This window comes from Triturus cristatus, chromosome 3_2, assembly GCF_964204655.1.
Source record: "Triturus cristatus chromosome 3_2, aTriCri1.1, whole genome shotgun sequence".
In the NCBI taxonomy this organism is placed as follows: Eukaryota; Metazoa; Chordata; class Amphibia; order Caudata; family Salamandridae; genus Triturus; species Triturus cristatus.
The window spans coordinates 791,479,138-791,502,105 of NC_140584.1; the positions used below are offsets into that span (position 1 = coordinate 791,479,138).

The window sequence follows — 22,968 nt, forward strand, 5'->3', positions numbered from 1 at the left end:
GATGTGTACACTTCCATGGCAGCCATCTTTGAATACATTTTCTTATGCTTTAAGAAATTTCAATACAGCCACAGGTGGCACAAATGGGATGTGGGGCAAATGAATGCTGGGGAGAGGAGTGATTGTTTTGTTTTTTTAAACTCTTTTTATTAACTTTGCTCATAAGACCATACAATTAAAAAATCACATATGCATGTTCATCATTAGGTTGTTTCATCACATTAATCAGACACTCCAGGATATCGTGATTTACAAAACAATCGCGAAATTGGCAGTTTTGTAAAAATGCTGCGATTTTTACAAAACTGCCCGCAAATTCCGACCCCTTCTATTGGCCCCGTGGCTCTCGCCATGGAGCCAATAGAAAGAGGGTCCTCAGGGTCCTCACAGCAGGCAGGCGAGGTGGAGTGTTTATTTACACCCCTCACCTGCCTTGCATTCTGGATTTCCTGCGCTGAGGGGACTGGTCTCTTCTGCTTCTGAGCATCGTTGGGCTCTACCCTGGTAGGTCTCCTGTGCTGCTGCCTTGTTGTTGCTGTGGGCCCGCCGCACACAGGGCACGCGGCGGGCCTTGGGGGGCGTACTTTTTTAAAAAAAAGCAAATGTTGGGCCTGCTGCGTGCCCAGTGTGCGGCGGGCCCAGGGGCTGCATGATTTCTGGGCCCGCCGCAAAAGGGGCACGCGGCGGGCCCTGGGGGGCATAATTTTTTTTACATTTTTTAATTTAATGTCTCTTAGGAGGGGTTTGAATTGTACCACCTCCCGGGATCCAAAGGGAACAGAATCAACACAGGACAGCTCATCCGGAGCCACATTGAAAAATATATTAGCGACCCAACTTACTTTCCCTATTGAGTCAAGCTAATGCATAGGTCCGGCACCCCCCACAGTCATTCTGTATTTGCGCCATGGTGCCTATATCTTCTCCCGAAGTGCTGGTTGTGCCCTACCCTATTTGTGTAGGAGTGTGCGGGGATAGTAGGAGCAATTGAGTATCTTGAGCTGATCCAGCCTGAATCTTGTTCGGATTGCGATTTTTCTAGGGCTCTGTATTGCCTCCAGCCACTCCTCATCTCTGATATTCCCAAGGTCATCGACCCATGCAGCTCGTAGGGCCGTCAGGGGGTCTGGTATATTATTTATTAATGTGCTGAATATCATGGAGGTCGCCTTTTCAGGGATGGGATCAATTAACAGTCTATCTTCCAAAGGGGAGTGGTCGGGGATGGGTGTTCCCTGATGGATGTGTCCCTGTCCCTGTAAGGCATGCGTCAGCCTCAGATAATGATATCTTTGCTTCGAGATCAAGCTATATTCCTGTTGTAAGTCTTCAAAGTGGGGGGGCGCTTCTCCGCACATCTCCCAGGTTTTCAATGCCTATCGTCTGCAAAACCTCTGAAGCCTTTTAATGAGGCTACCTCTCTCAGTGGGTCCCCAACCCACAGAGGTGTCTGACTGGTTAGTTTCCACTGCCATCCCAGAAATCTATTTGCCTCACACCAGCACGCCACCACCGCCGCAATATGCGTAGGACACTCTGGGAATGCCTTTCTGGAGTACAGGAGCGGCTAATAGTCGCCTCTCGGCATGGAGGCTCTGTCCACCCTATTGGCTGGCTCATTGCTGCCCGCATAGACCCAATCATTTATGACTAGAAGCTGTGAGGCCCAATAATATAGTTTAATATCGGGAACCGCCAGGCCGCCATCGTACACTCCTTTTTGTAGTTTGTGGAGTGCTATTCTGGGGGAACCTCCCTGCCACAACAGCGTCGGGACATCTTGTGCCACGCGCTTAAAGACTGTTGGGGGGACTGGACATGGGGTATTCTGCAGGATGTACGATAGATGCTGCAAGGCTATCATTTTAAACAGGGTGGCCCTGCCCATGAGGGACAGTGGCAGGGTGCACCAATGGAGTGCATCCGCGCTGAGTCGGTCCAAGTGGGGTGTGAGATTTCCCTTCAGGAACATCTGGTGGTCATGGGTGACATTAATGCCTAAATACTTAAACCCCTCCATCGCAACTAGAGCTACACACCTCGCCGGCAGTCTCGGTGAGGGGCCAGATAGCCGGAAGATTACCGACTTAGACCAATTAATGGTATATCCAGAGCAGCTCCCAAACAGTTCCCTTGCCTTAGAGTAGTACGGTCTCGCAAGATATAAAAGTATGTCGTCCATGAGAAGCGAAATTGGCTCCTCCCATCACCCTGGTGCCTCTATGCCCCAGATCATCAGGTCTATCCTAATCCAGTGTGCCAATGGCTCCAGTGCCATGGCAAACAACAGTGGCGACAGGGGGCAGCCCTGTCTGGTGTCACTTCGCAGCTGGAAGGGCCTCAACAGCGCCCCATTGACTCTTACTCCGACCTGTGGGTCCTGGTAGAACAGTCTCACCCAGCTACAAAGGTTAGGGCTGAAGCCTAGCCGGTTGACTATCACAAACAAATAAGGCCACTCTATACTGTCAAAGGCCATCGATGCGTCCAGAGCCGTCAATGCCGTATGCTGGGTTGAGGGATCACTCGTCAGGTGAAGCATCCCATATAATCTCCTCAAGTTGTGGCGAGTGCTCGGGTTAGGCATAAAGCAAGACTAGTCCACGTGGACCACAGCAGTGATGACAGATGTCAATCTATTGTCTAAGGCCTTTGCCAACACATTTGCCTCCACATTGAGCAAGGAGATTGGCCGATATGAGCCATACTGGTCTGGAGGCCTACCCGCCTGTGTATAACCACGTTGGTGGCCGCCTGCTGATCATCCGGCAGTTGTCCCTTCTCTCGAGCCTTGTTTGACTTGACCCTTTTTGCAGGATCATCCCTGAACTTTTTGCCTTTCTCCTAGTCCTTTTTCTGACCTGGTGTTGGTGGTATTAAGACTCTAGACACTTTAGCACCGCTGTCCTATGTTTAAGTGTGTGTGCTCTCTGTGGTAAACATGGTAAGATTGGTCTACACATGTTTGGCGTATTTAATTTACCTGTCAGTCCCTTGTAAAGTGGTATCTCAGATACCCAGGGCAAGTAAATTAAATGCTGCTTGCAGCGCTGATTGCGCCACCCACCAAAGTAGCCTTTCAAACCTGTCTCAGGCCTCTGCCATTGCAGGGCCTGCGCGCACATTTTACTGCCACCGTGACTTGGCACATAAAGTGGGTGCCACGTCTGTGACCCGTCTTTTGCTACATGTCAGTCACCTCTAAGGTAGGCCCTAGCTAGCCCTATAGGCAGGGTGCATTGTAGGTAAAAGGTAGGGCATGTACCTTAATTGCATGACATGTCCTGGAAGTGACAAACAGCTATTTTGGTTTCTCACTGCTGTGAGGCTGCCCTCTCATAGAAATGCATTGGGGATTCCCTGATAAGTGGTTCAGTGGTAATTTCTAATATGTGAGGAGCAGCGTGGTCAAGTTTGGTATGTTTGGAATAGTAATAATAAATGTTGCGTAATGTCGCTTAGATTTATTTATCACTATTTCAGAAATGCCACTTTTAGAAGTTGGCATTTCTGTGTGCTATGTGTCTTTGTGCCTGTCTGATGTGTAAAGCAGAAACCAAAGGAAATGATGGACGGAGTGTTGAACATTGCAAGCACTCACCCCCAGTCAACTGATCTGGGTTTAATCCATCACCGTTCTTTAGCCCACTCTGCCACCCCAGTTTAGACATGGCCATATGCAAATCAGTCTGACCCTGTGCCTCATGGGAACAGTCCAGCCCGAACCGCCAAGCCATGTCTTCCCTGGACTGGAAACAAGCTTCCTAGGACCGGTTTCTGGCATTTCAGCCGTCTTCAGACAGGCTTGCTCGAATACAGTGGCAAAGTGAGCAAGGGACTCACGTCTGAGCATACCCTGCCAACTTATGGCGAACAAAGCAGAAACCAAAGGAAATGATGGACGGAGTGTTGAACATTGCAGGCACTCACCCCCAGTCAACTGATCTGGGTTTAATCCATCACCGTTCTTTAGCTCACTCTGCCACCCCAGTTCAGACATGGCCATATGCAAATCAGTCTGACCCTGTGCCTCATGGGAACAGTCTAGCCCGAACTGCCAAGCCATGTCTTCCCTGGACCCAAAACAAGCTTCCTAGGACCGGTTTCTGGCATTTCAGCCGTCTTCAGCCAGGCTTGCTTGAATCCAGTGGCAAAGTGAGCAAGGGACTCACGTCTGAGCATACCCTGCCAACTTATGGCGAAAAAAGCAGAAACCAAAGGAAATGTTGGACGGAGTGTTGAACATTGCAAGCACTCACCCCCAGTCAACTGATCTGGGTTTAATCCATCACCGTTCTTTAGCCCACTCTGCCACCCCAGTTCAGACATGGCCATATGCAAATCAGTCTGACCCTGTGCCTCATGGGAACAGTCCAGCCCAAACTGCCAAGCCATGTCTTCCCTGGACCGGAAACAAGCTTCCTAGGACCGGTTTCTGGCATTTCAGCCGTCTTTAGCCAGGCTTGCTTGAATCCAGTGGCAAAGTGAGCAAGGGACTCACGTCTGAGCATACCCTGCCAACTTATGGCGAACAAAGCAGAAACCAAAGGAAATGATGGACGGAGTGTTGAACATTGCAAGCACTCACCCCCAGTCAACTGATCTGATCTTATGCCTGTCTGATGTGTATGGCATGTCTGGCTCTGGAGTGACAGAGACTGCGGAGGGGCCATGGTTCCAGAGGGGCTGGGTGAGTCAGCGCTTGGCTGAATGGACCTGATATGCACTCAGAGTAGTGGGAGGAGTAGCCCCTTACCCTGAATAGGTCTGTGCCTGGCTGGTACAATGCTAGCTCCGCTCCCCCATTGGTGTGTCTGGGGCCATAGCCTAACCTGACAACGGAGGGTGTGTGCACTGTATAGAAAATGCTTCAGTACCCCCCTGAACCAGTCGGGACTGGATTTAAAAGCCTTGTGCCAGGGCAAAACAAAGATCACAAGGAATATAATTATTGGAGCTGTGACCCCATGTCTGTGTGCTTACTTGTACCTGTTTTGGAGCCGAAGGACTGCTGGGCGTGAGGAGGAACCGCCGTGGGACCCAGCTGCTTTCCCCTGGGGATCCCTACGTGCTGGCCTGCCTGTGCCTAGCTTTGCCCTAGGAAACTTGGGACTTAGCGCCTCATGAGCGCTACATCTTTATTACCTGAGCCCAAAGAGTGGGGCTCCAACTCTGCCTAGTGCCAAGGACGGTAGGAGCGCTTGTGCTGTGTGGGCCGCCCTTACCTCCCTAAAGTGACTGGAGCCCCAGAGGGGGGCCCACACTGCCCCTGGGCATGAGGAGTGCCCCAGGGGTCTAGGTGCGCGACAGCGCTGTGCCGCAAAGTGATCCGATGAATCCCAGAGTGGGGATTCCCTGGTGCTGCCTGGAGGTGGAGCGGGAGCCCACCCCGCATTTTTGTTGCACAGAGAGCTGCCGCACCACGAATGGCATCCAGGAAGCCAGGCTAGCTGCCTGGTTGTGGGTGGGGCTGCACCACGTACGGCTGACCAATCAGGGTGCACGTACCTGCCGGAAGCCAGGCACGATTAAGCCTGGAGGTGGGAGGGGCCCCGTGTGCTTGTGGGAGCCCCGCATGCCACCTGGAAAGAAGAAGGGGATCGACGGAGACTCCGCTCCATGCTGAGGGACCCCCATGTGCCTGCATTTAGAGGCGGAGCCCTGTGGGCTCACCGAACCCTGGGAAATGAGTACCGGAGTCTCGCGGGCTCCCAGCTGAAGTCCTGCGCATTGTCAGAGGAGAAGAAAGGCCCGGTGAGCGGGGCCTGTCCTAAGCACTGTGGGTGCAGGCCCACACTTACAGCTATGCCGCCAGACCACGGGTAGCTGCAACGAAAGGGACCTTCATTTTTGGCCCACAATAGAAGTCCCGGTGAGGGGGGCTTGAGAAGCACTGTTGGTGCCGAGTCATCCTTAAAGAGGAGCCCAGGGAAGGAGGTGCTCCCAAGGCACTGTTGGTGCCTAGAGTTTTGCACACAGCTGCACCGCCAGGTCCCGGTCAGATGCAACATTGGGGGTATTTTTGGTCACAAGAGAGACCAGGGTGAGTTACACCCTCGCACCCTTATTTTTGGTACCGGCCTGTTGGGCCGTGGCAGCTTAGAGCCCTGACTATTTGGACATATTTGGACACAGGGTATGGCGGGGAAGTCCCAGACAGGCCCCAGAGGAAGGCCAGTTGGCCTGTGATCACCTGATGTGCTGGTAGGGCACAAGGCCCTAATGTGATCGTGCATTATGTGTTTAGGCCTAATGCTTATGCCTAATGTGATTTAAGCAAAGTGTCTGTACCAGTAGTTACTGGTGGTTTTATTACTTACCTGTTCTAATGGTGATGACCGTGGCCCGATTAGTCCTGTCCTGTATATAATCCCCTGTAAAGTGTAACCCAGTGCCAGGTGGCACAGTGTACATTTGTGTTTTTGTTCTAATGTGTTTATGAGGAATACAAAGGCTATTTTATTTATATAATGTTGTGTGGAGTTTCTTTTGTGGTGTGCCTAGCGTGTTGCTGCTGTGAGTGAGTGTTGCGCAAACGCTTTACACATTGCCTCTGGGATAAGCCTGACTGCTCGAGCCAAGCTACCAAGGGAGTGAGCAGGGTTTATCTTCAGCGTGTAACTCCTTTGCTCTGACTAGAGTGGCGGTTTCTGCCTGACTTAGGCCTGACTTAGGGGCAAGCCCTAGCCAACCAGAAATCCCATTTATAACATTGGTTGGCAGTGGTAAGGATAGGACTTGCGTTTGCGCAGTACCACAGATTGAATTACATACTCTACAAACTCTACAATTTTAGACTAATCACATGTTTGGGGAATTGTTCTCCTGATTCTTTTTTCTCCTGAAAGTGTCATTTTTGAATTGTGTTTTTCTGCTCTTCTAAAAATGTTAGTGACCCCCCTAAAAGTGTTAGTCATGTCTCACCTATGTGATCCAGCAGTTATTGTGACAGAAAGTGCATCTAATGTAAGGATGTTGCGTAAATATACTGAGAAGGATTTAAAGAGGTTCTGTCAGGATCTTGGGTGTCAAATGCATAGGTCCACCAGAAAGAAGGAACTGCCGGAGGCCGTGTTGGCCTGTTTGAAATCCCAAAACTGGGTGAGGGAGGAGTCTGGGGGGAGGACCCCGAGATCAGTGAGGTCTCTGAGAGACAGGGTCCCCGACCAGCACCCCTAGAGGGCAGTGGCCCTGGAGAGTTTGAGCAGGAGGGAGAAAATGACGCCAGTAGGTAGTGAGGACCCCATAGATAGGGAGTCCCTTGCTGGGTCCAGTGCCGGGGGCAGTGCCCCATCCCTTTCCCTGTCCCCAGAGGAGTGGGTGGATAGGAGGGAAGAAAGGGAGCATCAGCTGGTAATGGAAAGGCCCAGGTTGGAGCTAGCGCAGCTGGGTGTGAAGGAGAAAAAGCTAGTGACTGAGAGGGTCTTAGTGCAGGAGAGGATGGCAGAGGCAGAGAGGGCCTTCGCGAGGGGGAAACTAGCTCTTGAGGAAAGGTTGTCCCCTGAGTGTAGTTTCAGTGGTCTAGATTCACCAGTGAGGGTGGGGTTCAGTGGCGGCAGCAATATGGAGTCCAGTGTGGGAGCGTCCACTCTCAGAGCCCAGAGAATGGTACCTAGTTTCCAGGAAGAGGGTGTCACACCTGAGGGGTACAGATTGAGGTAGGAAACTGTCTTACCAGTCTAGGGGGGAGTTTGTGGATATGTGTTGTGATGCACTAGAAGGATGGGTGATGGGTAGCACAGCAAACAATTTTGAAGGGCTGTTCAATCTGATTGTCTGAGAGCAAATGTTCAGTTATTGTTTTCTGGGGTTACGCCAACACCTGTTGGAGTGTGAGTTCTCTGATCTCAGGGAGCTTGCACGGGAGGCAGACCTCTGAGTGAGTGCCAGAGGGTCTGAGGAGGCACTGGGTAGTGACCCTAAGAGGAGTGGCTCAGGTATTTCCCAGCCCAGAGTGGTGAGAAAGGTTTGCAGTAGCCCAAATAGGTCCCGGTGTAGTAAGAGGGGTGTAGGGACTCACGTTCTGTCTCTGCAGAGACTGAGTGAGAATGGGATGCAAACCAAGGTGCCCAAAACTCAGTCTCAGGGCCTGGAGGGTTCCTTAAGGGAACACCAGGTGGGGAGCCTACACTGTACTTGTAGGACATCCGTTGAGGGGGATCTCTTAGTGTCAGGAGAACTTGGAGTGTCTGTAAGCAGACCTCCATCAGTTCTGGTGTCTGCTGTTGCCACACCTAAGTGGAGGGTGCAGAAGTCCAGATGGGGTGAGAGAAGGAGAGAGTCCCCTGTGAAGAACCAGTGGGTCAGGGGCAAGCCATAAGGGTTGAGCCTCCTAGGAGTGACCATGGTGACACCACTTCTGTTTTGGGGGGTCTTCGCACACTGTCGGATGGACAGGGGTCGGGGGATCACCTCCAGGCAGACTGTCATGCAACACATGAGGTATGTGTTATCCTTGGTGGGGCATGCGTGTTCCCCGGGAAGTCCTGGTGTGCCAGGCGGGTGCTCAGCCGCAGGGTTTAGTCCCTGGGTTGGGAGGCCAGGTTCACGTTCTGCCTGACCTGGAGGGAAGGACATCTGTAAGCAGTGTCCTGACCGGTTTGTCTTCTGGGGGTACCACTCCAGGTGGGAGGGTGCAGAACTCTGGAAGGGGGTACAGAAGGAGGGAATCCTCGCCTCTGACCGCGGTTCAACCGCAGGGTTTAGTCCCTGGGTTGGGAGGCCAGGTTCAGGTTCTGCCTGACCTTGAGGGAAGGACATCTATAACAAGTGTCCCTACCGTTTTGTCTTCTGGGGGTACCACTCCAGGTGGGAGGGTGTAGAACTCTGGAAGGGGGTGCAGAGGGAGGGAGTCATCGCCTCTGACCCTGGTAAACCTGAGGGGTTTACACCCTAGGTTGGGAGACCAGTTGCAGGGTCAAGGTCCTGAACTGCTGGGAGAATTGTTTGGGAGGCCTGATTCCAGTGTCCTGACAGTTTTTGGTTCTGAGGGTGCCTCTCCCAGGAGGAAAGTACAGGACCCCGGAAGGAAAGGTAGGGGAAGGAGAGCCTCGCCAGTGAGCTCTGGTCAGCCTGAGGGTGCGGACCCTAGTTTGGAGGATCAATGGCAGTTTGGAACTACACTGATGAGAGGAAGAGTGGAGAATGGTTACTATGTGCCAGGGGTTACTGCCCCCCACTCTGGGAGATGGCAAGGACCAGAGACATCTGGATGGCCTCGGTCCTGGTCCTGGCCACCAACAGCTAGGGAGTACCAGTGTGGTAGTGTAGTTGGTCCTGGGAGCTTAGACAGAGGGAACCACATGGGTTCAGATTGGCGTAGAACTGGAGTGTGCCCCTGCAGTTGCGGGCCTGCATCTGTGTTCTATCGCCCCAAGCAGGGAAGCCCATCAAGGTTATGATTGGTCTACCCTGGCTTTTGGCTAGAATGTGGTTGTGTTGGACTTGGCCCTTTTTGTAGGGTCATCCTTGAACTTTTTGCCTTCCTCCTAGTCTTTTTTCTGACCTGGAGTTGGTGGTTTTAGGACTCTGGGCACTTTAACACTGCTGTCCAGTGTAAAGTGCGTGTGTTCTCTGAGGTAAACATGATAAGAATGGTCTACACCTGTTTGGCGTATTTTAATTTACCTGTCAGTCCCTTGTAAAGTGGTTTCTCAGATACCCGAGGCCAGTAAATTAAATGCTACTGGTGGGCTTGCAGTGCTGATTGCGCAACCCACCAAAGTAGCCTTTCAAACCTGTCTCAGGCCTCTGCCATTGCAGTGCCCGCGCGCGCACTTTACTGCCGCTGTGCCGTGGCACATAAAGTGGGTGCCACGTCTGTGACCCCCCTTTTGCTACATGTCAATCACCCCTAAGGTAGGCCTTAGCTAGCCCTATGGACAGGGTGCATTGTAGGTAAAAGGTAGGGCATGTACCTTAATTGTGTGACATGTCCTGGTAGTGACAAACAGCCATTTTGGTTTCTCACTGCTGTGAGGCTGCCCTCTCATAGGTGCATTGGGGATTCCCTGATAAGTGTTTCAGTGGTAATTTCTAATATGAGAGGAGCAGCGTGGTCAAGTTTGGTATGTTTGGAATAGTATTAGTAATAATAAATGCTGCATAATGGTGTGCGCAGATTTTTTTTCCTATTTTAGAAATGCCACTTTTAGAAGTTAGTATTTCTGTGTGCTATTCGTCTTTGTTAGGCCTGGGCGGTAAATTCCGCTCCGCTCACGGAATTTGCAGAATTTGGGTAATTTCGCGTTCCGCGGAGAATGCGAAATTGCCCATAATTCTGCAATCCACGACTTTGTGTAATTTTTTGCTTGTTCGCGTTCTCAAAATGCGTGTTCGCAAGATATTTTTCCCCGAGCACGCAAACAGCATTCGCGAACAGGAAAAAAGCATCGCGAACAAGCATGGGCGTCCGCAGGGGGGGGCAAGGAGGGGCGCTTGCCCCCCCCTGGACTGCTCCTCCTTGCCCCCCCTGTGGCCACTTATGCTTTTACGGATGCCTTTTGTCCGGGATTACGGGCCCTGCAGGGAGCAGAGCTGTTCCCTGCCAGAGGCCTCAAGTCCCTGACGGGGCTCCTCGCACTCCTCCTCGCTGCCCCTCCCGCCCATTGTCATTCTGTCTGCGGCTGATTGCCACAAACAGAATGACAATGGCCGGTTTGAGCTGCGCGCCACAAGCACGAGTGGTTAGGTCTGGACACAAAGACCTCCTTTTAACACTCTCAGGGCCGGCTTTAGGGCGGTGCAACCAGTGCCACCGCACTGGGTGCTGACTCTTCGAGGGGGCGCCTATTTGGAAGTATTTTATGGTTTTAAAAGCACCTGCTGCATTGCCGGCCTCCGAAATTGTCATACAAAAATAAAAATGTCAAGATAACTTGGTGATTAATGTTCTTCCTGGAGAGAAAAGGAGTTTTGTCAAGCGGAAGTTTTAACTCATTTTATGTATCACAGAGGGTTGATGTGTGTGCTGCAAAGAATGTGTACCATGCAGATCACAAAATGCATATAGTTTAAATAGGTCAGTGCTTTTGTCAGAGAGATCCTTTCGGTAAAAAAAAAATCATCATTATGAAATGTAACCTCCAACCATCGGGTTCTGATTTACTTTCTGAGTCTGTGCTTCTCCAGACCAAGCACTCTTAAACTAAACTGCCTACCAGTATGGATGACATGCAACTCCTACACCTTGTAGTCCTCTGTATTATGTAACATTTCCTATACACTGATTTACACACCTATGATTGATTGCATCTGAGTAGTGTTTGCGATGTAAAGTGCTCTGACACCCTAAACTGGTACAGGTGGCACTATTAAATACATCTGAGAGAGAGTGGTTATGGAGACTTGAGGGGGTACTGTACTGTTAAAGGGTAGTAGTGTGGGAGTCTGTGGGGAGCGCCCGTGGGGGGCGCCAACAAACTTTGTCGCACTGGGCGCCACCAGCGCTAAAGCCAGCCCTGAACACTCTGTAGCCTGAGAGCAAGGGGTCTTCTGAATGAAGTTCAGGGTGGGGGGGGGTGGGGGGGGGGGGGTGTCGATGCATTATTCTCCCAAGTCAAAAACTGAGGTTGCAGCATAGCCCGGATTTCAGATCCCACTAAAACGTACACAGACTTGTGTCAATAACATATCCATCTGCCAGTATGCACCCTATCATGTCTGGCAGGACGTCCCGACCCTATGTTTCACTACCTCATATCCCCCTGCACCCCACTCCCCACGCTCACTGCCTCATATCCCCCTGTATCCCACTCCCCGTGCTCAGGGCCGGCTCTAGGGCGGTGCGACCGGTGCCACCGCACCGGCTGCTGACTTCGTGTAGGGGGCCCTAATATGATGATTTTAAAAGCACCTGCTTCTTTCCTGGACTCCTAGAAACTTTCAGCCACCTATAAAAATGTCTAAATGACTGCAGTGATTAATGCACTTCCTTAGAGAGAGGGAGAGATCAAAGTTTTGTGTAGTGGAAGTTTCTACTCATCCTAAGGGAGCGCAGAGGGTTACTATGCTTGCTGCAAAGAACGTGCAGCTCACAAAGTGCGTATAATGTAATGTAAATAGGTCAGTGGGTCACACTTTTGTCAGAGAGACCATATTGTTGATAACTCTTTATGAGTTAAAATCCTAATGTGGAACAGTGAGCAAGTAACTGTTAGCAAAGATGCATGCAAACTGGGCTAGAGCGTTATGATTTCCCCCCAGTTTTTCATTATCCTAATGTGGCAAAATGGGTTAATTTGGGTAGAAATCAATTCTTATTAATAAAGAGAACCCCCCCATCCATGGTGCTAGGTTTTAAATTCTAGGTTTCTGATTCTCCTGACCAAGCACTCTTAAACTATCCTGCCTACCTGTATGGATGACATGTGACTCCTACACCTTCTTGTCCTCTCTCTTATGTAACATTTCCTATGCACTGATTTACACACCTATGATTGATTGTCTCTATGTAATCTGTGTGATGTAAAGTGTTGTGACACCTTACACTGATAGGAGCGGCGCTATAAAATGAATTAAATGCACCTGAGACTGAATGGTTACGGAGGCTTGAGGGGCGCTGTTAAAGGATGGTTATGAAGAACCTGAAGTGGAGGTGGTCATTGGGGGTGCCAAAAAGCATTATCGCACTGGGCCCCACGAGCGCTAAAGTCGGCCCTGCCCACGCTCACTGCCTTATATCCCTCTGTACCCCACACCTCGCGCTAACTGCCACGACATATCCCTCTGTACCCCACACCTTGCGCTAACTGCCACAACATATCCCTCTGTACCCCGCACTTCGCGCTCACTGCCACATATGCCTCTGTATCCCACTCCTCACACTCACTGCCTGATCGCTCATTTTACCCTGCCATTCATCTGCTACGTGTTCTCTCCCCTTCCACTCGTTCTACCTCTGTTCACCCCTTACTTATTTTTGTGCCTTACTTCTTTCTCAATATCTCTACTTCTTTTCCTCTTCAGTAACATCTGTGACACATCTCTGCACTTCCTTTATATCAACGCACCCCTCTACCTCGCCTGTCTACCTCAGTCGTTATTATTCCCTGTTCCTCAGCTGTCTCTACCTGTCTCTGACACACCTCTCCCTCTCTCTACCTGGCCCTCTCTGGTTCTACGACTGCGTTATTCTTCCCTCTACAGCTTTGATTTACCTGTCTCTGCTCCTGAATCTTTTACTTCTACACCTCACTTCTTTGTCTACCCTTCACCCCTCGCTACCCTTCTGTTTGCCTCACTACGGTCTTTACCCGACCCACCTTCAGTGCCTCTTCCCATTTCGCCTCACTCCCTCACAGCGCTCTCCTAGCATGCATCTGTTTTTCCCCTCACCACCATGCCTGCCTCTACCCCTCCTTACCTTTCTAACCAGCCTAACTTTCTACTTTCCTGTTATTCCTGGTAGTGAACCTTTCATTTCACCCCTCCGGTTGTATTATCTACGCATTCAAATTGAGCAGGTCATTGCTGTGCTCCCAACCTGACATCGAGACCCAGTCCCCTAGCCTCTCAACATGCCCAGATATAACAACAAGCATTGGCATAGCCAATTGGTCTCGCGTTTGGGACCTGCTGCAGAACTAAATACTTATACTGCCGGCATCATACTTACCCAGCGCCAAGACGCCTTGGCAGAAGTGCGCTATATAAGTTCTTCAGTCTGTGAGTCAGTCATAAGGTCCCAAAGGCGAGACCTATTGGCTATGCCAATGCTTGTTTTTCTCAGGTTGGCCTGAACATTACCCGATCCGGATTGTCTGCCATTTTAGCCCCGCCCCCATTAACATTAGCCACGCCCCTTCATTTGCCAGGTTCGCCCCCCCCTGGAAAAATTTCTGCGGACGCCCATGCGAACAAGCAATTCCGCGTGTTCGCGGAATTTCTGCATGCTCGTGGAGATTTGTTACCGTTTCGCGGAGGTTTGCGTAGGGCGGCTATGCAAATTCCGCTAGTCTTTGTGCCTGCCTGATGTGTATTGCATGTCTGGCTCTGGAGTGACAGGGACTGGGGATGTGCCGTGGCTCCAGAGGGGCTGGGTGAGTCAGCGCTAGGCTGAATGGACCTGATCTGCATTCAGAGTAGTGGGATGAGTAAGCCCTGACCCTGAATAGGTCTGTGCCTGGCTGGTACAATGCTGGATCCGGCCCCCATTAGTGTGTCTGGGGCCAGAGCTAACCTGACAAAGGAGGGTGTGAGCACTGTATAGAGAATGCTTCAGTGCCCCCCTGAACCAGTCGGGACTGGATTCCCAAGCCCTGTGCCAGGGCAGAACAAAGGACACAGGGAATATAAATATTGGAGCTGTGACCCCATGTCTGTGTGCTTACTTGTACCTGTTTTTGGAGCCGAAGGACTGCTGGACGTAAGGAGGAACCGCTGTGGGACCCAGCTGCTATCCCCTGTGGGTCCCTATGTGCTGGTCTGCCTGTCCCTAGCTTTGCCCTAGGGACCTTGGGACTTAGCGCCTCGTGAGCGCTACATCTTTATTGCCTGAGCCCAAAGCGTGGGCCGCGCTTACCTCCCTAAAGTGACCGGAGCCCCAGAAAGGGGCACACACCACCCCGGGGCGAGAGGAGTGCCCCAGGGGTCTGGGTGCTTGACAGCGCTGTGCCGCAAAGTGTTCCAAGGAATCCTTGCATGGGGATTCCCCCGTGCTGCCAGGAAGTGGAGCAGGAGCCCACCCCGCATTTTTGTTGCACCGAGAGCCGCCGCACCACGAACGGCGTCCAGGAAGACAGGCAAGCTGCCTGGTTGTGGGCGGGGCCGAGCCATGTATGGCGGACCAAGCAGGGTGGACGTAGCCGCTGGAAGTCAGGCATGGTTAACCCTGGAGGTGGGAGGGGCCCCATGTGCTGGTGAGAGCCCCGAATGCCGCCCGGAAAGAAGAAGGAACCCCCGTGTGCCTGCATTTAGAGGCGGAGCCCCGCGGGCTCACCGGACCCCAGGAAAAGAGTACCATAGCATCGCGGGCTCCCGGCTGAAGTCCTGCGCCTTGCCGGAGGAGAAGAAAGACCCCAGTGAGTGGGGCCTGTCAGGAGCACTGTGGGTGCAGAGCCTTACTTACAGCTACACCGCCAGACCGTGGGTAGCTGTAACGAAAGGGGCTTTCCTTTTTGGCCCACAAAAGAAGTCCAGGTGAGGGGGGCTAGAGAGGAACTGTTGGTGCCGAGTCATCCTGGGAGAGGAGCCCCGGGAAGGAGGGGCTCCCAAGGCACTGTTGGTGCCTAGAGTTTTTCACAAAGCTGCACCGCCAGGTTGTGGGCAGCTGTAACGTTGGGGGCATTTTGGGTTTCAAGAGAGACCAGGGTGAGTTACCGACATGCACACATTTTGTGTGAGTTACTGCCTGGTTGATGTACAGCAGATAACCCCATTTTTGATATCACTAGTTGTCAATATAAGTGAGCCCATAATACAGTGCTCACACCCTCCTTTGTCAGGTTAGGCTCTGGCCCCAGACACACCAATGGGGGCCGGATCCAGCATTGTACCAGCCTATTTTTGGTACCGGCCTGTTGGGCCTGTATCCTGCTGCCATGGGAGCTTAGAGCCCTGACTATTTGGACATAAAGCATGGTGGGGAAGTCCCAGACAGGCCCCTGAGGAAGGCCAGTTTGCCTGTGAGCACCTGATGTTCTGGTAGGGCGCAAGGCCCTAATGTGATTGCGCATAATGTTTTTATGCCCAGTGCTCATGCCTAATGCTTATGCCTAATGTGATTTATGCAAAGTGTCTGTACCAGTAGATACTGGTGGTTTTATTACTTACCTGTTCTAATGGTGATGACAGTGGCCCGATTGGCCCTGTCCTGTATATAATCCCCTGTAAAGTATAACCCAGTGCCAGGTGTCACAGTGTACATTTGTAATTATGTTCTAATGTGTTTATGAGGAATACAAAGGCTATTTCATTTATATAACCTTATGTGGAGTTTCTTTTGTGGTGTGCCTAGCGTGTCGCTGCTGTGTGTGTGTGTTGCGCAAACGCTTTACACATTGCCTCTGGGGTAAGCCTGACTGCTCGTGCCAAGCTACCAAGGGGGTGAGCAGGGGTTATTTTCAGCATGTAACCCCCTTGACCTGACTAGAGTGGTGGTTTCTGCCTGACTTAGGCGCAAGCCCTAGCCAACCAGAAATCCCATTTCTAACAAGCCTCCATTAGCATATTAAGTAAATGGTGCTATTATTATGGATAAAGTGGTTGTTTTTTTAATAAACACAGCGAGTGAGAAGGAGGAGTTAGGGTCACGAAGAGAGAAAATATTTCCTCATATGTAATGCCATTCAACGCCTAACATCAGCAGTGGAAGGATATATGCCATGATCAAATCAAAACACGGAGAGACCAAAATGCTCCTCTGGAGGGACAGATACAAGAACTGGGAGGAAAGCCATCGAACCAGGAGCAGGGCAGTCAGATAGACAAGAATGCGATCATATAATGAGCAAAAGGCTGACATAAAACCCACATTATATACAATATACTTCACAATAGATCTTCGACAACAGACAGCTACACTTGTCTGTAGATGAGGCCTAAAAAGTAACTCCTAATTTCTTGAGTGTTTCCTCGCCGACATGCACACATTCTGTGTGAGTTACTGCCTGGTTGATGTACAATAGATAACCTCATTTTTGATATCACTAGTTGCCAATATAAGTAAGCCCATAATACAGTAACGAGAAAACACATGATAATAACCATGCCCAGTTATTTTCAAATATATTATGGAAACGTTCAATGGTAAGGAATCAGAGTTTATTAAATTAAAATTCTGCTGGCAAAGTTAAAATAATCACATCTTTGTAAAATTGAAAATCCTGACAGCTTCACATACCTTGAACTACAAGTGAAATTTCACATTTAAAAATCGTATTGCTGCAGATCTTTCTTTCACAAAAAGTTTGTTTTGAATCTGAGACATTTCACATGAAAATAATTTTGCCTGCCCTGAGTTTTTCTCGGCAAAAAATAAATGTTGCCAGATTTTCCACTAGCATTTAATTTAGCTTTAATTTTTTTTAAACTTCATGGCTGCCAAGAAGCTGGCAAAAGTTAAAACAAAACCTAGGGTAGGTGAAATCCATCAATGCAACTTCATACCTATCCAAAAGGACCCAGACTATGCCGTTTGCCCTGCGTGGCTTCTAGTCACTCTTGCAGCTTTCTGTTCAGGTTCTAGAGAAGCAAGAGGAGAGTGGAGTGAGACTGAGCTTGAATTACATAGGTGAAACACACCGTCAATCATGCTGTTCCTTGCCCTTCACTTTAACAGATGGAACCATAAGCCCCGCCCCACCAAGGTGTGTATAACATGGATCCTGATTGAAACGCATTACTAATACCACACCATAATTACCGATGCTACAGACTATGGTAATTACCGGATGTGGCATTTTATCAAAACGAGGCCCTTCCTGTGATTCTCTAACAAATATTCTCATGTCATTAAACTAAATTCTACACACATGGGTAAAGCACTCCCCCCCTGGAAGCCTTGTTCATATGTTGGTAATTTGTTCTTACTTTTACTCTGCACACAGGAAGGGAGCAGGCTGCCTTCTGCTCTTGCTAGAACTTCTACAGATGTGTGACACTATTTGCTGCTGCCTTGGAATCGTGAAACTGTTGTTTACCCTCCAGAATGTGACAGGCTTCAGGGCCGACCTATATTTCATGTAGACACTGTTCTAACGGGCCCTTAAATGTCTAAGACTTATGTGAAGGTTGCACGTTAGCAAATGTTTAAAGAGACCGAGAGTTTGGCCCAGGGTGGCATCAGAGGAGTTACAGACTTAGGTTTAATGCTGCGGCTCTGTTTTCCCTCTCTACAGCTCTTCCGTGGAATGACTCTGCCGAGGGAGTGCCCAGCGCGCCGACGGAAGAAGGACACACGTTACACTACAACAGCAGCACACGCAGCACAGACGGCGGCCCTCAGGATGCCGTACAAAAGGAGACCACTCTGCCGTCACGACTCGTCTACTTCATCAACATGGACGGCGAGAGCCCCTACCATGACTTGGACACGCGGGCGCGTGACCAGCAGAAGCATAACAAGGTAAGTGGCTCGTGACTGACAGAAATTACCGCGCCGCTTCCATGTAGCCCAAGCCCGCCTCTCTCTCTTCATTGGCAGAGCATTGCATAGAGATTCTGACTGCGCATTCTTGCATGGAGCAGCCTGCCCCGTCGCAGCCAGGTGAACATTCACGACTTTGAAATGGTATGCGCTTGATAATACAACAAAACACGGTTCAATGTAGCTGCCATTGTCACAGCCAATCGTATGTCTTTGTTAATTACTCCCTCGAAATACCACCCAGAGAGCACAGTCATGAATGCTTCTCAAACTAGTATGCGTTTCAGAGCGTGGACACACAAGTCAGGGATGCTTCTAAAACCAGTGTGTAGTGTGCTCTAAGGTAGGGCTTGTGTGCCCGACCTTAGAGCACCCTACATACTAGGTGTTAATTACTCCCTCGAAATTCCACCCAGAGAGCACAGTCATGTGTTTCAGAGGGTGGACACACGAGTCAGGGATGCTCCTAAAACCAGTGCACCGTGTGTTCCATGGCAGAGCACACAAGTCAAGGGTGCTTCTCAGACCAGTGCACCGTGTGTTCCATGGCAGAGCACACAAGTCAAGGGTGCTTCTCAGACCAGTGCACCGTGTGTTCCATGGCAGAGCAAACAAGTCAAGGGTGCTGCTCAGACCAGTGTGTAGTGTACTCCATTGTAAGGAACACAAGTCCAGGGTGCTTCTCACCCCAATGTTTAGTGTGTTCCTGACTAGGGCACTTACTAGACCCAAGGACTCTAGGAGGAAATAGAATGAGGTGCAAGTACAACTTCAAAATGCTGTACTAGTGGACCACGCCCTAATGGTAATGCGAGAAAAGACCTCTCTTCTAACCTGGGGCGTGGAGGGGTGGGTGGGGGGCAGAATTGGGATCTCTAAGAGTGCAGATGGATCAGGGACAGTTCTCGCTCACTGAAGCAGGAAAGTATCCCTGCAAGAAGACTGGTGAACCTAAAGACTCTTGATTTATCCACTTCCCTCTACATAAGTCAGGTGATTGGTAGCCTGGCATAAAGACATACTGCAGCCATTAGGTCTCCTGCCTGTGGTACCACTTCAAAAGATCACACTCTGGCCATTTTATATGTTCAAGAACTGCACTGCCCTCGTGCAGCCTTTTTAATCCCAGCAAGAGCAGATGGACCGTCACACTGCGCGCATTGCTCCCATCAATATATGTAGGGTGCAGGATAGGGTTGTTGCACACAGAAGTGGATGCTGAGGCTTGCCAACAAGGCGCACATCTTACGGGGTGCCAGGCCTTGCTGACACTCCTATAAGGCAATTAGGACCTCTGCCCTACATTGTCAGACTCAGAGCTCTGGGGCGCTGCCAGTTTCTATGTAAAGAATTGGGCGTGATACGGGGTCTACTGCTTAGTGTACAAGCTAGAAAACATCATCTACAATTGAGGGGATGACACATTTCATACTTGCAAGAGGCTTGGCAGTCACGAAGATTGCTTGTTTTAATTTAGGGATTATTTCTGAATAAATTGATCTGTCATGCCTGCAACGACCTTGGAAGTCCTTGGGAAGCTGTACTTTCAGAGACAACTGGTGAAGAATATGTTATGCCTTTCATGGAATTTAGTAGCTCAAAACTCTCTTAGCTTGATCAATGTTGCTATTCTAATTCCTTTTAGTAACTTTATAAAAATGACTAGAATCATTTTTCTAAGAGATTTTTGACATTGGCGCTCTGGGTAAGAATTTTGTTGTGCAACGAAGTGGTGGCTTCACCGGACTGAACAACCTGGAAGTGTCTAAACCGGTTTTAAGAGAGCGCTCTGAGCACATTAGCATTGTACAGATTTGCTTATGGACAGAAAATATTTGCTTGATGGCCATGAAAGTAAACGTTTCCTAGGGGGATCAGTTTATGTCAGGGATGTTCAAAGGAGGCCCTCGTGCACCTGTCTCATGTCACAATATCAGTATAAACTAAAGAGATAAATGAACATGCGATGCATGTACACGTGAATCATTTACTTTGCGATTATCACGACCATCTAGCGTGACTCCGGACCTCAGGGACCAATGGCAGATACCCCTGGTATAGAAAGGAGAATTCACAACTGGGGCCTCCCTTTTGGACCAGGTCTAGCCAATGAAGGGGCGGACAGTAGAGGATAGGAGGGCAGGTCAGGCACTGACTGTAATTCGCACACTTTCCTACAGGGAGCGCCCTATCAGGGTTTGGCGACCCCAGGATCCTGCTCTGATTAACTGCAGTGCTGCAGGTTCCTTTGAGCTCATCGAAGGAGTTTGGGAGTGATGGAGTCAGATGGTTTTGAGGGTGTGGGAAGGGGGATCAGATTTCTGCACTGCGGGTTATGTGGGAGAATTGATGTGTAGTGATTGTAACACTGGATTGCAGATGACAGCAAGTCCACTGGTTTCTGTGTGTACCTGATGTAGATGCCTTGCAAAACCATGTGAAAGAACAGAGAGAGAGAGAGAAAGAGAGAGAGAGACGGACAGAGACAGAGAGAGACAGAGAGACAGAGAGAGGGAGAGAACGAGAGAGTGCACATTCAGAGGTTCTCTAGAGAAGGAAGCAGTTGAGTTTTTGTTCTTATACATTTTTTATTGCACACACAACTAACTATACAATGGAGACGTTCGCATTCCTTTTGATGCATTGATTTTGGCCTTCATGAATCTTTCAATCAATTCAATGAATAAAGAATAAGCCGAGAGAGCCTGAGTGGCATGATTAATGCTCATATTCCTAAAACAGTTGGGTCATTGCTTCCCTCTGTCTACATACTAGTGTGGACCCTTGTCTACTCCCTAGTTCCGGTAGCATCACGTGACACCCTCCGCCCTGGGAGTGCTGTTCCTTCCGTTCCACACAATATACACATGCCCCATCACTCATACTGACACGGAAGCTACGTCCTGCCTCCCTTCTCTTAATGTGCTGCTTCCAGTTTCACTTCCGGCTGTTCGGCTGCTCTTCCCTTCTGGTACCGGCCGAGCTCCATCCTGCAGTCTAGTGCCATAAGTTCTCCCTCTCATTCACCATTTTTTTTTGTTGGTTTGTTTATTTATTTTTGCTTTTTTTTAAGTGTGCTAGACCTGTGTGGACTGCAGAGGTGAGTACAAAAGATTATAAAACACTTGTTTTCAATGCAAAGGATGAGGCAGCTTTCAGCGTTGTCATAAAGGGATACCAGTGGGATGTCTTTGATGAAGGACATGAGAAATCAGACCCACCGCACATTACCATAACATAACAATAGCACACTCTGATTGGCACCCTCACAAGAGAGGGAACATGAGTTAGAGGAATACAGCTCCATATGGAGAGGCATGGACATGTCAGTGCTTAGTATATCAAGGTTTCAACTTTTCAGCATAGAGGCAGGGGTCTACATATGGGTCCCTGTGGCCAATGAAAACAGATACGATTGTTCTGAAAAACAACAGGAATGCACATATGGTGCCGAGTGATGCAGACTGCTACTCCTGAGCGCCCGGGACATTCCAGAGATCTTGAATTGTTGCGCAAGCTATTTAGTGACGTTGCTGGTTAGCGCGGCAAGCTGTTTTGGAACGAGCAGCACGTTTCGATGGGAAGCCACCTAAGAGCAAAGCAATGGCGGAGTAGGGTCACCACGAGCCCGGTGCAAGCAAGGAACATGCGACCCCCGCCTATTGGAGGGATTGTAAAATGAAGTTACCACTGTGGGCGGCGTCGGTGTTCATAAACGGCCGCAGAAACCCCTCTGTGTCTTGCTCGTCATAAAACTAACTCCGGGGAGAGAAATCACAGCTCAAGACCCTAGACAGGTATTAGTAAAAAACATAAAGATGGAGGTGTTAGGTAAATAAAATGAAGCTGGAGCAGAGCACGCAGGCCCCCCTCCCACCTCTTGGCCCCAATTCCACTGCACCAGCGGGACCCTGGTTGCTATGCCCCTTGGCACACACGCGATTTTATTTTCTTCGCTCACCTTCAATGTTTCAGTAGCTGTGCATTCCTCTTTTACTTTTCTATAGAATACTGGTTGCAATTGCCACATACAGGTCCGTCACTTTGCGCACTCTGCAGAGAGGCCAAAGATAGGATGAGCTTGTTCTGAACACCTTACGACCGTCACTGTGATAAACTCTCACTGCTCTCAGGCTCAACGCCAGAGCTCCTAATTGTGCCCCATCATGGACACCCATTCACCAACTGAATCCACCCAGACTCTTAAGGGCACCTGGCTATCAGTGGGCACTCTACAAGGGCGAGTGATGGATGGAAAATGAAACAGCCGAAACCAACAACGGGAAATAATACCAAATCTTAAGGAATGTAAATTGAGTTTATGATACACGTGACATTAAACAGGGATTGTATCACGGGCACAGATTACCTCCTTCGTTGTTTTTACAGTCCTTTTCGGGAAAATCATTCGCCTGCGGAGGTAGGGACATGAAACTAGGGCCCGTTGAGGACCCAGATCAAAGTCCGGTTTTAATTTCTGCTTGTCGGTGCTGAACACTGGTAGGGCTACTTCCATTTAAAGTTCTGTTCATGCCACTCACTTGTGCCCCGAGGTGCCCACACTGACCGGCCACAAGCAATCTCTGTAGTCCAGCCTGCCAGCAGTCAATGCTCTACCTCACCCTCTTTGCACTGAGCTTTCACTCTTGCTAGAGATGCACTTCCTTTAAATGGACATCTGACGATGCAATCATCCTATTATAAAGCCGCTTAGCCCATGATAATCAGGAGGCCAACCATGTGTGGAGGACAGAGGGGAAATTTACTAAAATATGACGCAAAAAACACAGTAAGCAAAGTTGCTGCACTGCATTTCTCCAAAGGAAGAGTGAAAAACCGCAGCATCTATATTTAGATATGCTGCTGTTTTTCTCTTCCCCAGC

At 49.8% G+C, this 22,968-nt stretch overlaps 1 protein-coding gene across 2 annotated transcripts in view; it reads left to right on the plus strand.

Moving 5' to 3' along the window:
* The window catches only part of ADAM23 (ADAM metallopeptidase domain 23), a 731,894-nt gene that overhangs the window by 30,640 nt on the left and 678,286 nt on the right, over window positions 1–22,968 (plus strand). For both annotated transcript variants that reach the window (XM_085648912.1, XM_085648913.1), the window contains exon 2: window positions 17,838–18,064. In XM_085648912.1, the coding sequence (XP_085505038.1) occupies window positions 17,838–18,064 (227 nt within the window). The remainder of the gene's footprint in view (window positions 1–17,837; window positions 18,065–22,968) is intronic.